General features: G+C 61.3%; 1 protein-coding gene across 1 annotated transcript; it reads right to left on the reverse strand.

Moving 5' to 3' along the window:
• Positions 1-2,672: 2,672 nt before the first annotated feature.
• On the reverse strand, positions 2,673-19,737 carry COL1A1 (collagen type I alpha 1 chain). Its single transcript, XM_079797655.1, has 51 exons — positions 19,512-19,737; positions 17,793-17,987; positions 17,597-17,631; positions 17,460-17,495; positions 17,269-17,370; positions 16,447-16,518; positions 16,147-16,191; positions 15,943-15,996; positions 15,731-15,784; positions 15,173-15,226; positions 15,002-15,055; positions 14,616-14,669; positions 14,484-14,528; positions 14,320-14,373; positions 14,156-14,200; positions 13,927-13,980; positions 13,567-13,665; positions 13,437-13,481; positions 13,241-13,339; positions 13,066-13,119; positions 12,828-12,935; positions 12,696-12,749; positions 12,291-12,389; positions 12,026-12,079; positions 11,838-11,936; positions 11,208-11,261; positions 11,022-11,075; positions 10,861-10,914; positions 10,695-10,748; positions 10,314-10,358; positions 10,126-10,224; positions 9,749-9,856; positions 9,279-9,386; positions 9,044-9,097; positions 8,790-8,843; positions 8,458-8,565; positions 8,315-8,368; positions 8,146-8,199; positions 7,842-8,003; positions 7,649-7,756; positions 7,377-7,484; positions 7,211-7,264; positions 6,997-7,104; positions 6,526-6,579; positions 6,306-6,413; positions 5,936-5,989; positions 5,505-5,612; positions 5,131-5,413; positions 4,822-5,012; positions 4,301-4,543; positions 2,673-4,170 (listed from the first exon to the last, which is right to left on the reverse strand). Exons 1-51 carry the CDS (start codon positions 19,600-19,602, stop codon positions 4,024-4,026), a joined length of 4,383 nt encoding a protein of 1,460 aa, XP_079653781.1. The 5' UTR covers positions 19,603-19,737; the 3' UTR covers positions 2,673-4,023.
• Between the last annotated feature and the right edge of the window lie 2,524 nt (positions 19,738-22,261).

Consider the following 22,261-nt stretch of genomic DNA (forward strand, 5'->3'; position numbering starts at 1 on the left):
ACACCCCTGCACCCCTGGGTGGATTTGTATATATGTGGTGAGAGGCGCATTCACTCCTTGCCTCATACTGTAGCCACTGGCCACGGGTAGCTGCTAAAATGCATGACTAAAATGAATGACAATTTAAAATTGAGTTGCTCAGTTGCACTATCCACATGTCTGGTGCTCCAAAGCCACGCGTGGCTACGGCTACGGCGTGGACAACACTGATGGGGTGCCGCCCACCGCTGCAGAGAGCACGGCCTGAGCCTTCCCCGCTGCCTGCTCCCACTCGTGGGCTGGCTGGCTGGCTTGCTCCTCCCCTCACACTTGCTCTCTCGGGTTCCGGAAGGCACACAGCCCCACGTTCTCATCTAGAAGGCCCGGGTCTCTCTCCTCCTCTCTCTTTAGTCTTTCCATATCCGCGCACAGCCTCTGGGCCAGCCCCGCACCTGAGCGCCTGGCCTCTGGCCTCCGTCAGCTGCTCCTGGCCGGGACAGAGGGAGGGTGAAGACAGGGCAGCACGCAATGGCAGCACTGCCTGGCGCTGAGGCGAAGACGAGTTTGTAGACAGGGAGGGCTCTGGAGTGTCAGAGGGGGCACACTCGGCCTGGGTCTGTCGGGCAGGAGGACCAGGGGACATGAGACATTTGAGCATGGCCGGGAGGGGGAGGGGTGAGCAAAAGCAGAGATAAAGGAAGTCGCATAAAGAAAGGCCTGGCGGTGGGAAGTGGGGTGCCTGTGCGGGAATTTCGATCACCCTTTCTGGCTGGTATGCAGGTGTGGGCAGGAGAGGGGACAGGGAGAATGCATGGGTGCAGAACGGCCAGGTAGAGCCTTGGATGCCAGGCTCAGGATGCTCCTGGATCCCCCAGGGGGCAGGTGGGGAAGGGGTGCGACTGCCCAGGGCCCCAGGGGCCGGAGGTCCAGGTAGATGGGGGTTACCTAGGCAGGTGCCAGCAGGCCACCACTTGATCAATCCATCACCACAGCAGCAGCTAACCCGCATGTGAATAAGCCTTCCTTGTCATCCACCGTTTCTTACCCTCTCCAGACTAATTCCCTTTCTGCACTGTCCTGATTGTGTTAGAAGTGCTGCTGATGAATTATTCGAGGCCACAATGAATGGCCATGGCTACTTGATGAGAGCCACGGTCTGGTCTGAGGATCACAGCTTTTCCACCTTCCCAGAGGCCTGTGGGAGGAACATGGGCCTTTCTTGCCTCTGAAGTTTAGGCCCTGAGACCTTGGCTGGGAGGTGGGGACAACTGTGAGCGTCTCCAGGCCTCTGGGTGCCTGGTCTGCTCCAGACGTCTGACTCTCTGGATCCTGCATTCCCACTTGTGCTGCACCTGCACGGCCACGGGTGAACCTGAGTGGGGGCGGCTGAAAGGCCTAGAAGAAACAGACAAGAGAAGGAAAGCTGGGTCTCGGTGAGACACAGCGCCGTACCCCACAAGCCGTGTCTGTTTCATAGCAGATGCCACAAGGCAAAGTAAGGGCGTGATCAAGATGTTTACAGCATTCTCGTGGGTTTCAATCCTACTCAACTACATGCACCTGAACTCGATCACGCAGGCACGTGGGGCCACATGTTTGGACCACAGGTTCAAGCTTACAACTACAGCTGTTGGCTGTAATTGTGCTGGGACTTGCACGTGGCCAGGAGAGGACTGTGCCCTCTCATTAATCCGAGGCTTGAACCTGTCCAAACACTAGCCATGCCCCACACCCACAGACTGCACGCTGCTGCCTCCCTCCCTGCTGGGGGCCTCAGGGTCTCAGGCAGGCAGGGGTGTGGGCAGCAGAGGGGAAGGGAAAAGGGAGGGGAGGAAGAAGCAGGAGTAAGAGGCAAGGGTTTTAAAAGGATAAGGAATAGCAGGGGGCAGGGGCTGGGCGAAATGACCTGTCCAGGCCACCCCACACCCAGGGGATCTCATGTCTTGGGGACTTTGAAGGCCAAGAGGGATCCAGTCCATGCTCAGCTCGGTTAGGGCCTGTCACCTTCCAGGTGGCATCCTGCAAGTACCTGGACTGCAGTTCTCCCAGTCCCTGGGCAGGCTCCCCCGCTCCTCCCAGGCCTCCTCCCAGGCCTCCTCCCAGCCTCTGCGCAGGCTCAGGCACCCCCTCATGTGCTGTGCTGCTTGTTGCCCTTTGGAGGAGCTCAGAGAGGGCAAGGCGGGAGGGGGCCACATGCCCCTCCATGTTGGCCCAGGGAGAGGCCTTCCTGAGGGCTTCTAGGTACCCTCACCGGTCCCACCTCCATCACCCAGTGCCCCCCAACCCTGCAGGGTGCCCACAGCAGTGGAGAGGGCAGCAGAATGGATGGCTTTGATGGGAAAGTGGGCGTGAGGCTCTGGAGGGAGTCGTGTGTGTGTGTGTGTGTGTGTGTGTGTGTGTGTGTTGCTGCACATGTGGGTTGCCTGCATGTACTATAAGGGGGAAGAGGGTTTTGGGGAGATGTGTAAGGAAGCTTGCATGAGAAAGGGAAGAAGATGGGTTAAGGTATATGAACGGTAAGAGGGAAGAAGACGGACCAAGGAGGGTGCTAGATGGGGAGGGGGAAGGCGGCGGGGGTGGGGTGGGGGGTGGGGACGAAATGGGCAAGAAAAGGAAGGGAGAGCCCACCCCCCACCTCAAATCTCCCTCCCCACCCCCGACTCCAAGGAAGGAAATTAGGAGGCCACTGCACATATGTTTGGGTCATTTCCACATGCTTTATTCCAGCAATCAAAATAATTAAAAACATCTCAAATTATTATACACATACAAAATAGGTACAGAGTCTCTTGCTTCCTCCCACCCCAGGGGGAAAACTGCTTTGTGCTTTGGGAAATTTGTGCTCTGAAACCCAGGAGAGAGGACGAAGGACAGACCAGGAGCGAGGTGTGAGGAGGGGAGGAGCTGAGGAGGAGGGGGTTTCAGAGAAGAGAGGTCTGGAGAGAGAGGCCCCAGCAGGCGAGGGGGGGTGGGGAGAGAGGGTGAGGAGTGAGTGGCACACTCTCTCCCCGTGGTAAATAGCACCTTAAGAAAATTCACATGCATCTCCATCCATGAGAAAAAAAACACCAAAGAATTCAAAGGACTTGGAACAAAAAGGAACATTGGCTGGCCTGGTGGTAGGGGTGGGGGCGTCTCCACTTCTATAGCACCAGTGACCCCCTCGCCACCCCACCCCATCACAGAGATGTAGCACCTTTGGTATAAAATGGGGAGCCCCTTCCATCCTGCCCCCGGCCCGCCCCCACACGGTTGCCCCGGTGACACAGAGAGAGGTAGTCTTTCAGCAACACAGTCACACAGGAGCGGAGCAGTCTCTCCCATCGGCCCTGGTGCGCGGGGATCGACACGTTTCCGCTGCGGCGGCCCCTCCTGACTTTTCTCCACACCAGGCGATGCAGGGCCTGGGGCCCCCCCGGCACGCCCTCCTCAAAAACGAAGAGGGGAACGTGGCCGAGGCCAGGGGACGCCAGATGGTGAAGCTTCTTTGGCAGTTCTGAGAACCCCGGGTTCCCCCAGGGCTTGGGGGTACGGGGTGAGGGAGGGCCACTCGGGTGTTTTAGCATTGCCTTTGGTTGCTGGGCAGACAATGCATGGTTTCCTGTGTCTTTTGGGGAGACTTAGATTTGGGGAGCAGTGGAGGGGAGGCCCCAAGAAGGCGTGGAGAAAGGAGCAGAAAGGGCAGCGTTGGGGTATCATAAGCCCAACGGGCAGAAAAGGACTTATCCCCACATGGGTCTTCAAGCAAGTGGACCAAGCTTCCTTTTTTAAAAAGTTATTTATTTATTCTTTTTTTTCTTTTTTTTGGTTTTGGTAAGGTTGAATGTGGTTTTGGTTTTTTGGTCATGTTCAGTTGGTCAAAGATAAAAACTAAGTTGGAGAGATGAATGCAAAGGAAAAAAAAAATTTTCCAAAGTCCATGTGAAATTGGTTCCCATTTTTGACTTTTTTTTGGGGGGGGGTTCAGTTTGGGTTGTTTGTCTGTTTCCAAGGTCAGGGGCCAATGGGTTGGGTGGGAGGGAGCCAGGTTAGAGTGGAGGGAGTTTACAGGAAGCAGACAGGGCCAACGTTCATGCCGAATTCCTGGTCTGGGGCGCCAATGTCCAAGGGGGCCACATCGATGATGGGCAGGCGGGAGGTCTTGGTGGTTTTGTATTCGATCACTGTCTTGCCCCAGGCTCCGGTGTGACTCTGGGCGGAGGGGAGACAACGGGAGAGGGGCGTCACCGGGCGGGAGTGAGAGTGGGGGGGAGGAGAACGAGGGCCTGCCTGGGAAGCCACGGCCCAGAGAGGGGCCCTGCCCGGGGACCCGGGCACTCACCGTGCAGCCGTCGTAGGTGACAGTGTAGGTGAAGCGGCTGTTGCCCTCGGACCGGAGCTCGATCTCGTTGGAGCCCTGGAGGAGCAGGGACTTCTTGAGGTTGCCTGTCTGCTGGTCCAGGTAGGCCACGCTGTTCTTGCAGTGGTAGGTGAGGTTCTGGGAGGCCTCGGTGGACATCAGGCGCAGGAAGGTCAGCTGGATGGCCACGTCCGCGGGGTCGGAGTCCTGGCCGCCGTACTCGAACTGCAAGAGGCAGGGAGGGCGAAGAGTGAGCGACCGTCCTGGAGCCTCTAGTCCTGGCCCCGTCCCTGGAGTCCTCGGAGAGCGAGCATCGTGATCTCTCCCCACCCCGGGCACCCTCTGTCTGAGCCAGCCTTACGGGCCCAGGACCCCGGCTTCTCCCCCTGGCTCTGTCCGTCACACCCAGCAGAGGCCCAGAGCACCCAGACCTTCCCTCACGCCCCTCCTGCGCCCCCCGCCGCCCATCTGGTGCGAGTGGCTCCAGGGTTCGGCTCACGCACCTGGAACCCGCCGGTCATGCTCTCGCCGAACCAGACGTGCTTCTTCTCCTTGGGGTTCTTGCTGACGTACCAGTTCTTCTGGGCCACGGTGGGCTGCGTGGGGTACACGCAGGTCTCGCCTGTCTCCATGTTGCAGAAGACCTTGATGGCGTCCAGGTTGCAGCCTTGGTTGGGGTCAATCCAGTATTCTCCTGCGATGGGGCGGGGCGAGGCGGAGTCAGGGGGGGCCTGGGAGGCGGGGCGCGCCTGGGCCTCGGAGCCCCTCGGGGCAGGAGGAGGAGGCCGGGCGCAGGGCGGGCATGTCCTCACCGCTCTTCCAGTCAGAGTGGCACATCTTGAGGTCGCGGCAGGTGCGGGCGGGGTTCTTGCGGCTGCCTTCGGGGCTCCGGATGTTCTCGATCTGCTGGCTCAGGCTCTTGAGGGTGGTGTCCACCTCGAGGTCACGGTCACGGACCACGTTGGCATCATCGGCCCGGTAGTAGCGGCCACCATCGTGTGCCTTCTCTTGAGGTGGCTGGGGCATGAAGCTGAAGTCGAAACCGCCGCTGGGAGGACCAGGGGGACCAGGAGGGCCGGGAGGGCCGGGGGGACCCTGCAAGGAAAGGGAAGAGAGTGGGGTTCTCCGGGGCGTGAGCGCCTCGGGGCTGGAGGGCCACGAGCAGACGGGATGGGGAGATACGTACAACAGGACCAGCATCACCAGTGCGACCGCGGGGACCAGGGGGTCCAATGGGGCCAGCGAGACCGTTGAGACCATCTTTGCCAGCAGCACCGGGAGAGCCGGGGGGACCCTGCAGAGGGGGCGATGGTTAAAGACAGTCTGCCAGGAAGCACAAGACCACTCCACGCTGGGGAGCAGCCCGCCACCCTCCCCGCCTGGTGCTCATCATTGCTCATTCCCACCTCCGGGACAGGAAACCGGGGGAGGAGGGAGCGGGAGGGGGGTGCCGAAGGCTGGGGAAGATGGCCTAGGCTAGGACTTTCTTCCCTTCCCCCAACCCCAGTCTCTGGACCCTTCTCCCGAGAGGCGAGGAACACCTGTGTCCCAGGCAAAGGGCCCTGACGTGAACCTGGACTTGGGGCCCAAGAAGAGGAGATAGAAGGCGAGACTTACACGGGGACCAGCGGGACCAGAAGCTCCAGAGGGACCTTGCTCACCAGGAGAGCCCTGGAGGAGACAGAAAGGCGATTCAGGCCCGTGGTGGGTCAAGTGCGGCCAGCAACCTGCCCCACCCCCATCATTCAGGGAGTCTACGGGCTGAGACCCCTCCCACAGGCCTCCTTTATACACCCTTCGCCCTCTCAGGAGCGCCTTGGAAACGCCCATAAATCTTCGGATCCCCGTCATCACTAGGGAGAAGTGAGAATGACTACCCAGAGCGGGAAACTGAGCCAAAGTGCGCCCCCTCCCCCATCACACAGCGAGGCCTGGGGAGAGGGTAAGAGAAGCCTCGATGGCAGCGGGGGCCGGGGGAGGTACTCACAGGGGGACCAGGGGGACCCTGGAGGCCGGAGAAACCACGGTGACCCTTGATGCCTCTGTCGCCCTGTTCGCCGGTCTCACCCTTGTCACCACGGGGGCCTTGGGGTCCCTAGCAGAGTGGAGGAGACAGGATGTCAGGAGGGAGGTCCGTTAGCACTGAGTGGGGTGCTGTCCACACCTGGACAGGGTTCTGAGGACACGAGGGCCGGGGCAGGACTTACAGTGGGGCCACGGGCACCGGCGGGGCCGATGGGGCCAGCAGGACCAGCAGGACCCTGGGGAGAGCAGAGAGAGCGTTAGATCCCGGCCAGGGAGGCCCCGGCTGAGGGCTGGCCCAGCACGAGCTGCTGCTGAAACCACTCCTTGGCCAGATCCCTCTTTCCTCACATCCCTCCCCACTAGGCCCCGCTCTCCTAAGCTCCAGATGAAACTGTATGGAATTCAGGCTTCGTGTAAGCTGGGCAATTAACTGGGGACAACTCCATCCTCGGGGGAGACGGGCACTGTGGGGAGAGGGGCCTCGAGGCTGAGCTGGGGCTCAGTTTTCAGGGGAGCCAGGGGGCCTGGCCACCTTGCAAGACCTCCAGTCCTCCCCCCGCCTGGCTGAGGTCAGATGTCCGCCTGCAGGACCCTAGCAACCCGGGGAGTCCCCGGCCTGACCCGAAGCAGCCGGAGGGAGCCCAGCTACTTACAGTCTCACCACGGTCGCCACTCTTGCCAGCAGGGCCGACTGGGCCAGGGGCACCAGGAGCGCCAGGAGCACCCGGGGGTCCAGCAGGGCCGGTCTCACCACGGTCACCCTGGGAGGGGAGGGGAGCAGAGGCCGGTCAGCCCCAGAGGAAGGGGCCCGGTGGGGCCGGGGGAGCAGCAGACGCAGCTGTGGCCCGGGGGGCGCAGCCGTCTCACCTTGGGGCCAGGAGATCCATCTCGTCCGGGGGAGCCCTCAGCACCAGGAGATCCCTGCAGGGAGAGGGAGGGAGGTCGGCATCAGCCAGGGGGAGGGAGGCTCAGGCCAAGGCCCCAGGGGCCCTGCGGAGGGCACTGGCATCGCACAGGGCTGGCAACTGCTTACCTCACGTCCAGACTCGCCAGGGGGTCCAGCCAATCCAGGGGGGCCCATGGGACCAGGGGGGCCACGTTCGCCACTGGAGCCAGAAGGACCTTGTTTGCCAGGTTCGCCCTTAGGGAGAAGGAAGAGTCAGGCCAGAGATGGGGAGGGGGTCCTGAGAGCCCCCTGGTCAGCTAGCACATTCGTCTTTGCTGGCTCCACCCCACCCCCATCCTGCACCCTCCGAGTCCTATGACAGTTCCTCTCGGGGTCCCCCAAGGTGAGGGGGCACTCACAGAGGGGCCAGGAAGACCGGGGAAGCCTCGTTCTCCTCGCTGACCGGGCAGGCCGACCACACCACGCTGTCCAGCAATGCCTTGAGGTCCAGGGGTTCCGGGGGAGCCCTGTGGGCGGCAGACAGCGGTGAGGGGCCCTGCCGTGGCCAGGGACCACTCTCCCACCCCCGGTCCCTCCGGAGCTCGCACTTACAGCAGGTCCGTCGGAGCCAGGGGATCCTTTCTCACCAGCAGGGCCAGGGGGGCCAGGGGGACCAACTTCACCGGGACGCCCAGCGGGGCCGGTCTCACCACGGGGGCCTTTGCCGCCTTCTTTGCCAGCAGGGCCAGGAGGGCCAGGGGGTCCAGCATTTCCCTGGACGAGGAGAAGGGGGGCTGTCAGACTCCACCGGATTCCGGAGCATCACGGAGGCCTCAGCCAGGCCCAGGACGCTCCTGCCAGCCTGTGCCCCAGCCCCGCCCCTCCCAGCAACGGAGACTCCACCGGGGATACTCACAGAGGGGCCGGGGGGACCGACGCGGCCAGCAGCACCAGGGAAACCAGTAGCACCCTAGCCGGAGAGGACAAGGAAGTCAGGAGGAGGAGAGCGCCCTCACCTGGCCCAGCCGCCCCTACCTCCAACCGGAGCCGGGGAGCCCGGCTGACACACGGAATGAGCTACTCACAGGGGGACCAGCGCTGCCGCGGGCGCCTTTGGGTCCAGGAGCACCAACGTTACCCTGGAGGAGAGCAGGGAGGCGTCAGGGCTGGGCCAGCCCGGGTCCAGGCCTGCTGGCAGCTTGGGGCCGAGGGCGGGCGAGATACTCACAATGGGGCCAGGGGGGCCGGCGGGGCCAGCAGGGCCGGCGGGACCAGCATCACCTTTAGCACCAGCATCACCGGGTTCACCTTTAGCACCAGGTTGGCCATCAGCACCCTGGAGGAGGGGGAGGGAGTTGGTGAGGAGAGGGGAGGGATGCATCCGTGTAACACGTCAGTTGCTGGGCGGGGGCGGCAACTCCAGGCAGGAAGATGCTTGAATGGGAGACATCCCAGCCCCTTCCTCCTCCCGACTCAGGACGATGCTTCTCTCTTCAGCCAGTCCCCCCAGGTCCCCGGTCCCAGTTGGTGACAACAAATGAAGGGGGTCTTGATACTCACAGGGGGGCCAGCGAAGCCAGCAGGGCCAGGGGGACCAGGCTCACCACGGTCTCCCTAGAAGAAAAGGAGGCAAACTGGAGAGATGCCCTGGCGTGGAGGGGGGGCAGGGGGGGAGGGTGCGCTGGAAGGACAGGCGAGGAGGAGGGGCCCTCAGGAGCATTCTCCAGGGGCCAGGGATGACGGCAAAGGTGGAGGGGGGACAGGAAGGGCTGGGGGCAGTGCGGAGGGAGAGAAGGCATTCGTTCTGTACTTACGGGGGCGCCACGGGCTCCAGTGGGACCAGCAGGGCCGCTAGGACCAGTTTCACCCTGAGAGGGAGGGACAGGAGGCTCAGGCTCAGGGTCCTCCCTGCGTACTCCTGGCAGACGACCCCAGCAGAGCCTCCCCGTCCTTCAGATTCCCCGCCTTCGGGTTGTCCGCTCAGAGCCATGCCCAAGGCTTGCTGGGAAAGCGGCCTTAGGGAAGACGGTAAGGAGGCAGCCACCTCACCTTGTCACCGGGGGCGCCAGCAGGGCCAGGAGGACCGATGGGACCAGTCAGACCTCGGACGCCATCTTTGCCAGGAGCACCATCAGCACCTTTGGGACCAGCATCGCCCTAAAAACATGGGACAGCCTGAGACTTGCAGCGTGGAGCAAGGGGGCGGCCTGGTGTGTCTTGCTGGTGTCTGGGACCCCCCCCCCCGACCCCGTGCCCAGGACCCAAAACTTTTCCGAGGAAAAGGTGCTTGCAGAGGGGAAGAGGCCCTGCCTGTGTAGAGGGATGAACAAGGGATCCCCCCATCCAGGAGAAAGCCCCACCTCTCATTGCCAAGGTAACTCATGGGGAGAGAAAGGCCTGGACCACAGATAGAGGATTCATCAGCAGAAAGGCCAGAGGGGGCGATCGCAGGGCGGGGAGAGAGAGGCCGAGGGACCCAGGGTAGACAGAGAAGGGGAGCCACACAGGGTTGGACTTACTCTGTCACCCTTGGGGCCAGGAAGACCAGCGGCACCTCGTTCACCAGGCATTCCCTGAAGGCCAGGGGCACCCTGGCTACCGGGGGCTCCAGGGGCACCAGCATCACCCTAAGTGGCAACCAAGAGGACTGGAGTGAGGCCTGGGCTTCCAGGGTGACGTCAGAGCCTTGAGCCCCTCTTAATATCTCCCAGGCTTGGTTTCGAGGCCAGAGACAGGCACCAGCTCAGAGTAAAGGCTGACAGCCAGCACTTCAGGCTGCACCTGGACCCCACCCAGCAGGGTTCCCCCTCCCCCGCTCCCGTCTAGGTGGCTTTGCTCACAGCCAGGTGTCCCCTGCCGCAGGAGGGGTGAGACCCGGGCCCTGTGCTGTCCTTACCTTAGCACCATCGTTGCCAGGGGCACCATTGGATCCGCGGGGACCAGCAGGGCCGGGGGGACCTTGCACACCACGCTCTCCGGGGAAACCTCTCTCGCCCTAGGAGGAAAGGAAGGGCGGGACCATGATGGCGGCTCCAGAGACAGCCAGCCGGGGCATCTGGATGGGAGCGGAGAGGCTCTACTTACTCTTGCTCCAGAGGGGCCAGGGGCACCGAGGTCTCCAGGAGCACCCTGAGGGGGAGGGAGGGAGGGACAGACAGTGAGCAAAGGCCACGGGCCTCAGCCCTAGAAAGCACCTGCCCTCCTGCCGGGGGGTGGCCCGGGCTCTGTGATGAGAGACCAGCGCCTTTGTGGCACTGAACCGGGATCACCCCTCTACTCTCTACGCCCCCAACTTTGGGTCGAAGGCAAGTCACAGAGTGTCCCAGCTGCTCCCTTCATGGTGGGAAGTCCTGCCTGGTGTCTAACCATTATCCCTCCAGCTGACGGTGTCTAGTGAGCTAGGAGGCCGGCCCCTCCCTCTGTCCTCCCTGCATCCCTGCCTGGCTGGCCGCTGCTACCTCGTACCTGTTCACCGGGTTTGCCTGCTTCACCAGGAGGACCAGCGGGGCCAGGAAGACCCTGGAGGTGGGAAGTGGGGGAGGGGAGAGAAGGGGATTAGAATTCAGAAGAGAACAACGGGGAACTGCCAACCCGCTCCCAACCCCCTGGCGGCTCGGCTGTGAGGCCTCACCTGGAATCCGGGGGAGCCAGCAGGGCCTTGTTCACCTCTCTCACCAGCAGGGCCCTGTCAGGGGAGAAGGTGGTCAGAAAGGCCCAGGAGAGGAGCGGACGGGGGTCTCCCCTCTGCTGCTCCCCTGCGCCCCGCCCAGGCCTCCCCGCAGGGACACTTACAGCAGGGCCGGGGGCTCCCTGAGCTCCAGCTTCTCCGTCTTTGCCAGCAGGACCCTGTGGGGGGAGAGCAAAGAAGAACTCAGGGTGGTGAGGTGGCTGGAGGAAGAGGGGCAGGTGGGCGGGCCTGGGGCTGGGGGTCCTGGGGCCCTAGCGATGGGCAGCGAGGAGGCAGGGTAAGATACGTACCACAGCGCCGGGGGGTCCAGGAACACCTCGCTCTCCAGCTTTGCCGGGTTCTCCCTGGGGGGGAAGAGTCGGGGTTGAGGGGCTGCTGTGGGAGAGCAGGGCTCCCCAGGTCCCTCCTGTTCACTTGGAGTGGAATTTTTAAAGGGACTTTTTGGACTTTTTTATCCACCAGCTCCGGCCCTGGGGAAATGCCTTCCTGGTCCCTTAGCCTCTCCCTCGGACACATGCCACTTCCGCTCCTCTCTCCTCCCTCTCCCCTTCCTTCTCCCCATCATAGGCCTGTGGTGACCTGAGCTGCCAAGGGCTTTCATCTCCTCTGATATCACCTTTCAAATCTCAAAGAACCCCCAAGATTTGGGGGTAACTATTACATAAAGGGACTACCCCATCCCCGTGTGTGTATGGGGGGGGGCAAATACCAACAATATTTATTTCCGGGGATAGAGCCGTGGAAGTGGTCTCAGGAGAGGCCTTTCATTTTGTGAATAGGGAGACTGAGGTCCAGAGAGGGGCAGTGAGCGGCCTGAGGCCACACAGCACATCAGCGGCAGAGCTGGGCCCAGAACCCGGGACCCTCGCCTCCCCGTGTGCCTGTCCCTGGCTCTGAGGTGCTCCTCCCTGAATACTCACAGCAGCACCTTTCGGTCCAGGGAATCCCATCACACCAGCCTGACCACGGGCGCCAGGGGGGCCTGGAGGTCCGGGGCGGCCATCTTGACCAGCGGGACCCTGGGAGTGGAAGTCACAAAAGCCGAGGTGAGAACAGGAGGTGGATGGTCAGAAGGGTGGAAGGCGGTCCACGGGGGAGTGATACTTACAGTGGGGCCAGTTTTGCCATCAGGACCAGGGCTGCCAGGGCTGCCAGTCAGACCCTAAGGGGGAGCAGAGAGAGAGGTGTGAGGGCTGCGGGAGAGGGGGGGGCGGAGGAGCGGGGGTGGGGGGGGTGGGGGGAGGACAGCGGAGGCTGGGGAGGGGGGCTCTCCAGGTGGCAGGTCCATGGTCCTGCTCCAGAGCACCTCCTCCCAGAGCCAACACGGGACAGGCAGGGTCCGGGCCGAGCTGGGCAGAGGGCTGGGTTCTCACCTTGGCACCAGGCAGACCAGCTTCACCGGGGCGACCAGCTTCACCAGGAGAGCCTTTGGGGCCAGCAGGGCCGGGAGAGCCACGTTCACCAGCGGGGCCCTGGTTGGGAGGTCACAGGGACAGTTAGGGTCTCAGGCCTAGGCCTCCTTCCCAGGGCCAGCATCTTCCTCCCAGGGAGGTGGGGGCTCTGAGGGGCATTGCTGGAGGCGGGCAGGCCAAGGTGAGGCCGAGTGTGGAGAGAGAAGCCTGTAGGCACAGCATGGGGCACAAGGGCTGGGCAGCGTGTGTGTGTGTGTGTATGTATGTGTGTGTGTGTGCGTGTGTATGTGTGTGTGTGTGTGTGGCGGGGGGACTACATCTGAAAAAGGGAGTGAAGGTCAGCCTCCGGCCACGAAGAGAGGTTACCTTGGGACCAGCAACGCCATCTGCGCCAGGGAAGCCACGGCTACCAGGTCCGCCCTGCAGGAGGAGAGGAGGTCAGTGAGCTCAGACATGGGGCGCCGGGCTGGCCCTGGGGACAGAGAAGGGGGCTCTTACACGCTCGCCAGGGGGTCCGGGCAGGCCGGCAGGTCCGGGTTCACCTCGGGCTCCTCGCTTTCCTTCCTCTCCAGCAGGGCCAGGGGGTCCTTGAATACCAGTGGGGCCCTGGAGACAGCAGAGAGGAGGGGACAGTCTGTGGTGAGGGGCCCTCCGGGTGCCCGCTCCCCAGCTGGCTGAGGCTGGGCCTCCCCGGGTCTCCTCCCAGGCGGACGGGCTGAGCTGCAGGGGGACTTACGGGCTCTCCCTTGGCGCCCGTGTCTCCTTTGTTCCCGGGAGCACCAGGTTCACCCTGTGTGGGGAAGAGAAGAGGATGAGCCATAAGTTGGGGTGCTCAGTTGGCCTTGACCCCCAGACAAGGGTCACACCGGAGCCAGTGCAGAATGGGGCAGAAGGAAGAGAGTAGTACTTACGCTGTTACCCTTGGGGCCAGGGGCACCGCTGGGGCCCTGGGGTCCAGAGGGGCCTCGGGCACCAGGGAAGCCAGGAGCACCAGCAATACCAGGAGCGCCCTGTAGGGGGCAGAACAAGTTGAGTCTACCAGTGAAGGGCGCAGGGCAGGTGGGGGGTGGGCACCAGGGGCAGCTCTGAAACCTGCAGGACACTTACGTTGGCACCTTTAGCACCAGGCTGTCCATCAGCACCAGGGTTTCCCTGTGGCACAGAAAGAGGCGGGTGAGTGACAGTCAAGGACTCTGCGTTGGGGAGGGGCACGGGGCACTGAGGAAGCAAGACTTACAGCAGGGCCAGCAGCACCAGCAGGGCCAGGGGGGCCGGGTTCACCACGCACACCCTGGGGACCTTCAGAGCCTCGGGATCCTTGGGGACCAGCTTCACCCTGGATGGGAAGAAAGGACATGTCAGGATCCACCCTGGCAGCCCAACCTCACCTTTGGAAGGTGGGGGTTGAGGGTTAGGGGGGGTGAAGGGTAGGGACAGGAGACCAAGAGTCAGGACTCCAAGATCAGAGAAAGGGACTCCAGGACAAAGGTGTTGGGGAATGGACTTCTCTCTTGCCACTCTGGGTCCCTCTGGTTTGGGGAGCAAGGAGACACCTTGGCCCATGGGGGCTATGCTCAGAGGAGGGCAGGGGTCTCACCTTAGCACCAACAGCACCAGGGAATCCAGGAGGACCAGCAGGACCAGTGGGACCCTGTGAATGGAAAGGAGATGTTAGCAAGAAGGAAAGTGGCAGCTGCAAGTCACGCCCTGGGACAGAAGAGGTCTTGGGGTTCAGACCAGCATGGCCCACCTCCAGTGTTATCCCCAAGAGCTCACACTGAGACCCTGCCCACTCCCAGGCATTGAGGTCTAGGGGCCACACTTACAGGGGGTCCAGCAGCACCAGTAGCACCATCATTTCCACGAGCACCCTGTAGGAGAGGGAGGAAGCCTCGGTTACATCCACTGAGCATTGGCCGGTCCTTGCAGCTCCTGGGGGACTCCTTCCAGAGCCCAGGGACCCCCCCCCCAAGGGACCAGGAGTACTTACAGCAGGGCCAGGGGCTCCAGGGCGACCTCTCTCACCAGGCAGACCACGGGGGCCCTGGCAACAAAACCAAGAAAAACCAAGTGAGATGGAAGGCACACCCATTTCCCTCAAGCTCCCATTGTGCCCCATGCACCCTGCTCCCTCTCAGAACTGGACACACTCACCATCTGACCAGGAACTCCATTTTCACCAGGGCTACCAGGCTCACCCTATGGAGCAGAGAACAGAATTAGGCATTTGCTCAGGGGGGGACTGGGCGGGAGGTGGAGGACCAGGACACTCAGACAGCCTCTTACCTTGGGACCAGCAGGACCAGCATCTCCCTTGGCACCATCCAAACCACTGAAACCCTAAGATAGAGAGGAGGGGGCAGGTAAGACTCTGTGGAGGGGGAGGGTCACCGTGACACCCACCCAGACCTGAGAAGGAGCCTCAGGAGCTCAGCACAGACATCACCCTGTCTCTGAGCTAGACTCAACCCAACTGGCCCAAGATCTCATCCAATCCTCTTATCAGAACGTCTTTCCCAATGGATGTAAGTTCTTTTGGATGTCTACTCTCTGTCCCTTGGGACTTCTGTAGCTCCCTCCCACCACGACACACACCAGGGGCCTTGGGGGAAGGGGTTGGAATGGTGGGATGCTGGGACTTTGGGAGCTTAGATGACTCATAGGGGACTCACTCTGTGTCCCTTCATTCCAGGGAGACCAGCTGTTCCGGGCAATCCCCGAGCACCCTGGCAGGAAAAGAAAAGAAAGGCAGGGCCATTAGAAGACACCATCGCCCTGGACACAGAGCCCAGATGAAGCCCAAATACAGAAGAGCTGGGGGCTGGCCACTCTGTCTTGCTCACCTGAGGTCCAGGAGGCCCACGCTCGCCAGGACGACCAGGCTTTCCAGCTTCACCCTGAGAGGGAGAGAAAAGGTCTTCATGCCCACGACCCTGGGCTGGAAACGTGTGGAGGGTCTGACTCTTCTTGGGGTTGTTGAAGGTCAGGCTTAGGGGCGCAGAGCCTTATCTTTGAATTTAGAGTGCAATTTAAATCTACCATGAAACCCTTGTCTGGTGAATTTTATTTCCCTCCAAAGGAATTTGTTTATTTCTGTCACCAGCGTTTTAATCTCATCACATGGGAAGCAGACCTGAGGTGCCCAGAGCAATTAAACTTAAGAAAGTCACTTGCCCTGAGGGGCAGGGGTGGGATTTGCTTACAGTGGAGAGAATGGAGAAACATCCCACAAAGGGTGAAGATCACTGTTGAAGGGCAGTCCTGTGCATCCGGGCGAATTTCCCCCCTTTTCTCTGGGTATTACCCCCAAAGGCGGTGGGGCACTGGGTGGGGGGGGTACAGGGCCCTAGCTCAGCGAGGCAGTAAGGGTCAGATGGTGTCTTCTCATGGTGGCTACTTACATCATCTCCGTTCTTGCCAGGGGGGCCAGGAGGACCACGGGGACCCATGGGACCCTAGATGAGATAGGAGGAGAGGGGATTAGAATTACCAGGATAAGGAAGAAGGAAGGGAAAGGAGGTAAGGAAGACTCCAGATGGGAGTGGAGAATCCATGTATTTGCAGAGGGAGGTGTATTTGTACACAGAGTTCAAGTTGGGGAGGGGGCACTTACTGAAGCTCCAGGCTCGCCAGGCTCACCAGGGGGGCCTTGGAAACCTTGGGGACCCTGGAGGACAAGGAGAGAGGGGTGGGGTTAGAAGGGCAGGTCCCAGCCAGCCTTTTCCCATCTCACCAAGAGATCCCAATCCTTCATCCCAATCCTCCCGCTAGAAGCCCAAAGCTCGAGATGGTGTATGAAGATACCCTGGATACTCACAGGTGAGCCAGGGGGGCCAGGGAGACCACGAGGACCAGAAGGACCCTATAGAAGAAGAAGAAAAGGAGGCCCTGATGACGTTGCTGTGGGAAAGTGCCACAAGGGTGTGGTCTTGCTGTCTCCCATGGGTTCCTCTTGGGACCACCCAGTTGCCTTGCATCCTCTCTGGACTCTGAGGTCCCAGTGGTCATCTTGACCTCATAGGTTATCTCTGCCACCCCCCTATGCCATCACTGGCCCATCTTGTGTGGCTCCCCATCGGCTCTTCTTCTGTCATCTCTACGCCCCCTGGTGGCTCACCATGGGACCGGGCACGGAAACTCCTCCACCAGATTTCTCGTCATAGCCGTAAGACATTTGGGGAGCGAAGTTCTAGGGGGGGAAAAAACACAAGAGAGCGTATGAGAAAGTGGGGTCGGGACAGTGAGGTGAAAGGCAGGAGACGGAACCAACAATGGGACAAACGGCCATCATGTGCCTCCCGATGGGACGCACGAAGCAGGACATCACGTGTGAGATAGTCCTGCCAAAAATGCATCCGCGGAATCTGGTCATGAAGACACAGCCGACCAACCCAAACGGAGGGACAGTTTACCACACAAATGGGCTCTTCAAAGAACCTCAGTGTCATGAAAGACAAAAAAAAAAAAAAAAAAAAAGGCCTGAGGAATGTTCCAGATGAAAGGAAAACTAAAGAGACATAGCAATAAAATGCAATTCATGATCCTGGATTGGATCCTGGAATTGGAAAAAATAATGATATACAATAGGACATTGGTGAAATTTGAATAGGGACCGTGTATTAGGTATATATTGTAACAATGTTAAATTTCCAAAATGGAATCATTGTGCAGTGGGCCTTTAAGAGAATGGTCTTAGGGACATACTACCAACAACTTACTCCCAAACCAACGGTCCAGAAAGAAAAAGAGCCATCATTATATGGATATAGAGACAGAGACTGATAACGCAAACGGGACAGGCTGAGAAGGGTATATGAGAGGTCTTGGCATTGTTCTGGAAGCTTTTCTTTTAAGCTCGAAATTATTTCAAAATGTAAAGAATGCCATCTGCCCAAACCAAACCAAAAACCGGGGGTGGGGAGGAGCACCCGCTACTTACTCCTCCGAGGCCAGGGGGTCCAGGAGGTCCAGGGGGTCCGGGGGGTCCGGGAAGACCAGGCTGTCCGGGGATGCCATCTCGGCCAGGGGGGCCTGCGGGTCCCTGGAGCGGGAGAGGGCAGGCGGGTGAGCACAGGCCAGGAGCCACGCCCACCTGCAGCCCTCCGCAGCCCGGAGCGCCCCGCTTCTTACCCTGGGGCCTCGGGGGCCGGTGTCTCCTTTGGGTCCCTTTGGGGTTGGGAGAGAGGAAACAAAAGGACCTGGGTTAGAGGAGGGAGGGCCGAGGGGAGCCCGGGGAGGGGTGGCACCAGCCCAGGGCAGAGGATTACCTCGACTCCTGCGGTTTCTAGATCCGTAGGCGACACTAGGGGGAGAAGAAACGCGGGTTAGAGGCAGGGTTTGCTCGGGGGCACCGGCCGCAAAGCCCTCCCAGGCTCGGGCCGGGCCGCTCCCCCGTCCTCCCCATCCCCATCCCCAGCCCCAGCCCCAGCCCCAGGCCCAGCCCCAGGCCCGGAGGAGCCGTACCCTCGCCGTCGGGGCAGACCGGGCAGCACTCGCCCGGGGGAGCTACGGCGCCGGGGCAGTTCTTGGTGTCCTCGCAGATCACGTCATCGCACAACACGTTGCCGTTGTCGCAGACGCAGATCTGACAGACCTCGGGTTTCCATACTTCCCGGTCGTGGTACCGGATGCCGTTCTGTACGCAGGTGACTGGTGGGACTGCGGCGGCGAGAGGGGGGGCGCGGGGCTGTCAGCGGCGCCCGAGCCCCCGCCGCAGAGCTCCAGGGACCCCGGCCCTCGCCGCCGTCCCCTCCGTCTTAGAGACGTATTTAGATTTTCCATGTCCCGCCTCCCCCTCCTCCCCCTCCTCCTCTCCCCAAATCCTTAAAAGCTCAGAAGCTCATCTGCTCCTCATCAGCGCCAGTGACAGCGCCGCGGCGCCTCGCCAGCGCGGCTATAACTCTTTCCAGTTCTCAGGAATTTAAACAAAGCTTTAGGCGGGGGCTGCTTTCCAACGCCGACCTCAGCCCATTGGCGCCGAGGCCAAGTGAAATAAAAAGCCATTGGGGTGGGGGGCGGCGAGGGGAGGGGGAGGAGAGAGGGAACCGGAGGGGCCCCATCCAGAGGGCAGGCTTGTGGGGAGTGGTCTGGATGGCGACCGGAGGAGGAGGGGGTGGGAGGAGAGACGGGAGGTCCAGCCCCCATTCCTCCCGATTCCCCAGGCAGGTGGGAAGGCGTGGGAGGGGCTACGAGGATGGGGCGGGGCTGGTTTGCGTGGGGTCCCGCCCAGAGACTTGGACTATACCCCCCAAAGTTGGAGACGCCCTAACCTCCAGCGCCCAGACGTATCAAAAACCTTCTCTCTGGGACAACCCCCGTTTCCCAGAGCCAGCCAGCGCCCCTGGGTCACTCCGTAGCCAAAGAACCCAAAAGTCCGCAAGTAGTAAGGTCGTTAACCAGGCCACCGCACCAGCGTCTACCCAGACAGCCACTAGGTGGCGGGCAACGCTAAACAATTTCCCTGGGTTGGACACTTCTTTTAGAGTCAGGGGCCACGCCACGTCCAGTTTACTTTCTAGGTCTAGAGGTGGGGTTCACACTCCGCAACCACCCCCCACTTCCCGCTCCAGCTCCTGCGCGGAGGCGAAGCGCGGGACAGGGAGGAACGGTTCTCAATATTGATCAGCAGAGGGCGCAAGGACCCCCGCCCTGCCTGCCCAGTGCTCTCCAAAGTTTCTCCTCCGCCAACCCGCCCACTCTCTGCGCCCCCTCCCCCCTCGGCCCAGCACCCCCGCGGCCCCAGCAACACTGTCTAGCCTGCAGAGGGCAAACAATCTTTCCTTATGAATCATCCCACAGCCGTCCTGATGGTTTTTACATCTTGGGCTCCAAAAGCCTAGCTCGGCGCCCCCATCCCATCTTCGACGTACTTTCCCCGCGCCCCGCGCTCAGACCCCCTTTTCCCCGGTTGGACTCCGCCGTGCGCGCTCAGGACCCCCGCCTGCACTAACGCAAGCAGCGCTCCATCCTCCACTCCCGCTCCCGAGGGCGTTCATCTCCGCCCTCCCCGCCCAGGGTGCGTTCCCTCCCCGCCCAGGGTGCCAAAGAAGAGCCCCCAGCATCTCCCTCCCATCACCGAGTCCCCGGAGCACCTCGAGTCTCCGTTTTAAGTGGCGGACTCCCGGGACCGGGCGCAGGCTGCGACACCAAGCAGCCCCGGACCCTCCCAAGCTTGGGACTTACTGTCTTCTTCTTGGCCCTCCTCTTGGCCGTGCGTCAGGAGGGCGGTGGCCGCTAAGAGGAGCAGGAGCCGGAGGTCCACAAAGCTGAACATGTCTAGACCCTAGACATGTAGACTCTTTGCGGCTGGGGTGGGGGTTAGCGTCCGCTCATGCGTGGCCTCACAGTCCGCGTGCCTCCTGCTCCGACCCGGAGGAGAAACTCCCGTCTGCTCCGACCAGTGGCCAGGGCCCCTTTTATACCATCCCGATGGCGAGTGGGGAGGAACCCGGCCCCTAGGAGAGGGGGAGCCGGCCGCCCGTCCCCCAGCCAATCACAGCTGCCTGGCCCGGCCCCCAATTTGGGAGTTGGAACGGAGAGGAGGAGGAGGAGGAGGAGGAGGAGGAGGGAAGAGAAGGGGAGTCCACCGCACATCTCCCCCCTTCGCAGCTCTGCCTCCCCAGCCCCCCAGGCCAGCCTGGGCCAGAGATGCTACTGCTGGGGTGCGGCTGGGTCCTCAATATAGTGTAGGCTAAAGAGTGGGCCGGGGAGCCCCTTCCGCTTCCTCCCTGGGACCCCCAATCTGGGAGAACTGGACTTGGAGAGCAGGGTGGGGAGCCTTCCAAAGGTGGAGGGATTGGGGGCGATTGGGAGAGGGTCCTCCAGGCCATGCCTCACGCACCCTCCGGACAGCCTTGGCCAGAGCGAAGGGATGGGTATGAAGAGGCCAGCTGGGACCCCTCTAAAACAGGAGAACCAGAGAATTAAAAAGTTGTGCCTGTTTAGGGGTGTCTTCTAGTGTGCCTTGGGGATGGAGCTTAGGAATATTTGGGGACCAAGTTAGAGATGCCTTCATAGACATGAAGCATCAGATACTTGGGGGGATGCTGGCGAGAGGGGTTTTTTGGGGATGTCGATTCTTCTACCATGCCTGCAGCTCCCAGGCTCAAGCGCGCTCCCAGACCCCAGGCATGGCTGAGAGAGATTGGACGGGGAGACCCAGGCCCTGGGTGAGAGATGGGACTTCGTGGTCTCTCCAGAAGGAAGCTTTGGTGTGGAGTGATAGGGCAACACGGTTTGGGTGGGCAATTGCTAGGACCCTTCTGCCCCAGGGGGTGAGTTTACACTGGGGAAGGCTGTGACCACTGGTGGCTTAGAGAAGCGTCCTGGGTTGGGGTCTGCTATGGCCAGGAAGCAGGAGAGAACGCATGGGGGAGGCCACTTCACTGGACACAGGGCGCTCCTTGTGGGAGCTGCACAGAGTCCTGTCTCTGGTTGTACCTGGACTGAGGACTGGGGGCATATGGGAGAATTTGGGAGTCTGGGGGAGACTTATATTTGGGGGTTTGGGATGAAATCGCAGGGGAGGGTGAGTAACCCTTATTTTAGAGGCGGTTTCCCATGTCCAACTTCTTTCCTGAAACCCTAGGGCATTGCTCTCTGCCTCTCGCACCAGGAGAGAATCATCTGGGCACCCCGAGAGGATGTGGGGACCCCAAAAACAACAGGCTATATTTGGGGAAGAGACCTCTGGAAGACAGTGTCCTTTCTTCTCCGTGTCCCAACCTCCCAACAGTGTTCCATCCCAACCCCAGCCCCATCCAGGTCCTGGTCCTGCCAAAATCTGTGGGCCCAAGAGAAGGCAATGGGGGTCCCTGTGCAATGTCCATCCATTCCAATCCTTTCCGCACAGCTCCCCGCCCCCATCGCTCCAGAGCTGCAAACGTGGAAGCGGGGAGTCCCTCCTCCCCCAAACCATCCAAGATTCCTTTGCTCCCCCCCCCCGCCCCTTTCCACGCCCTCCCCCAGCTGGTTTTGTGCAACGAAGGCAAAGGGGAAAAAAAGACCAAGGGAAGAGAAGGGGAGGGAGCCACGTAGGCCGTGGGCAGCCAGGATGAGCGGTGCGGGTGGGGCTGTGGAGGGGACTGCAGGGGCTATAATTAAAGGGAAAATATAGAGTTTCCAGCGAGGCAGGCTGGAGACAGCGATGGAGGGCTGGGCCTTCATCAATTATCCCCACCATGTGGCACCCGCTTGTGGCCCAGGATCTGCCCCCGCCTAGTGCCAGCGACTCCAGGGCAGGACCAGGGGGCCGAGGTGCTGAGATGGCAGTTCCTTGAACCTCCAGTGTGGGATGTGGACAAGGGGTGCCCCCCAACAGAGCGTGAAGGTCTCGTTCCTCAGAAAGGTCAACCCTTTAGACTGGTCATCTGGGGCAGGGTGTCACAGGCTTGGGGTGAGAGCTGGTGTTCCCTGGCTACCTGCCTGCTTGCTGAGTTTTCTCAGCCGGAAGGGCTGGTGCCTACAGCCCCCTCCCCACGTGCTCCCTGTCCAGGCTCTCCCCCTTTACCCCCCTTAAAAAAAGATGAAGCCTCAGAGATGAGGCTTGGAAGTTGCTACATCGTGGGCCTGGAGTTCTGAAGAGCGTTCAGGGACCCCTGGGGGTGTGGGTGCATGTGACAGCCACCGCCCCACTGTCCAATGTCAGACTCCCATCCCAGGGGCTCCGGGCAGAGGGTTTCTGAGCATCCTTTACACGTGGCACAGAGCTGAGGCCCAGGGCCTTCTCTGCCACTTTCTGACTTGAAACGCTTGGCGGGTGCCCAGCCCGAAGATGTGTCTTTAATTTCTGCAGCATGACAGCGAGAGGAAGAATGTGCTTGGGGTCTCCTCCCAGCCTGGCTGGGCCTCCTTTGGCCAGGACTGAGGGCTTGAGACTGGGGAGAGGGAAGGGGGAGGGAACTGGGGCTGGAGAGGGGAGGAGACGCCACCTC

The sequence above is a fragment of the Cnephaeus nilssonii genome (genome assembly GCF_951640355.1).
Source record: "Cnephaeus nilssonii genome assembly, chromosome: 19".
In the NCBI taxonomy this organism is placed as follows: domain Eukaryota; kingdom Metazoa; phylum Chordata; class Mammalia; order Chiroptera; family Vespertilionidae; genus Cnephaeus; species Cnephaeus nilssonii.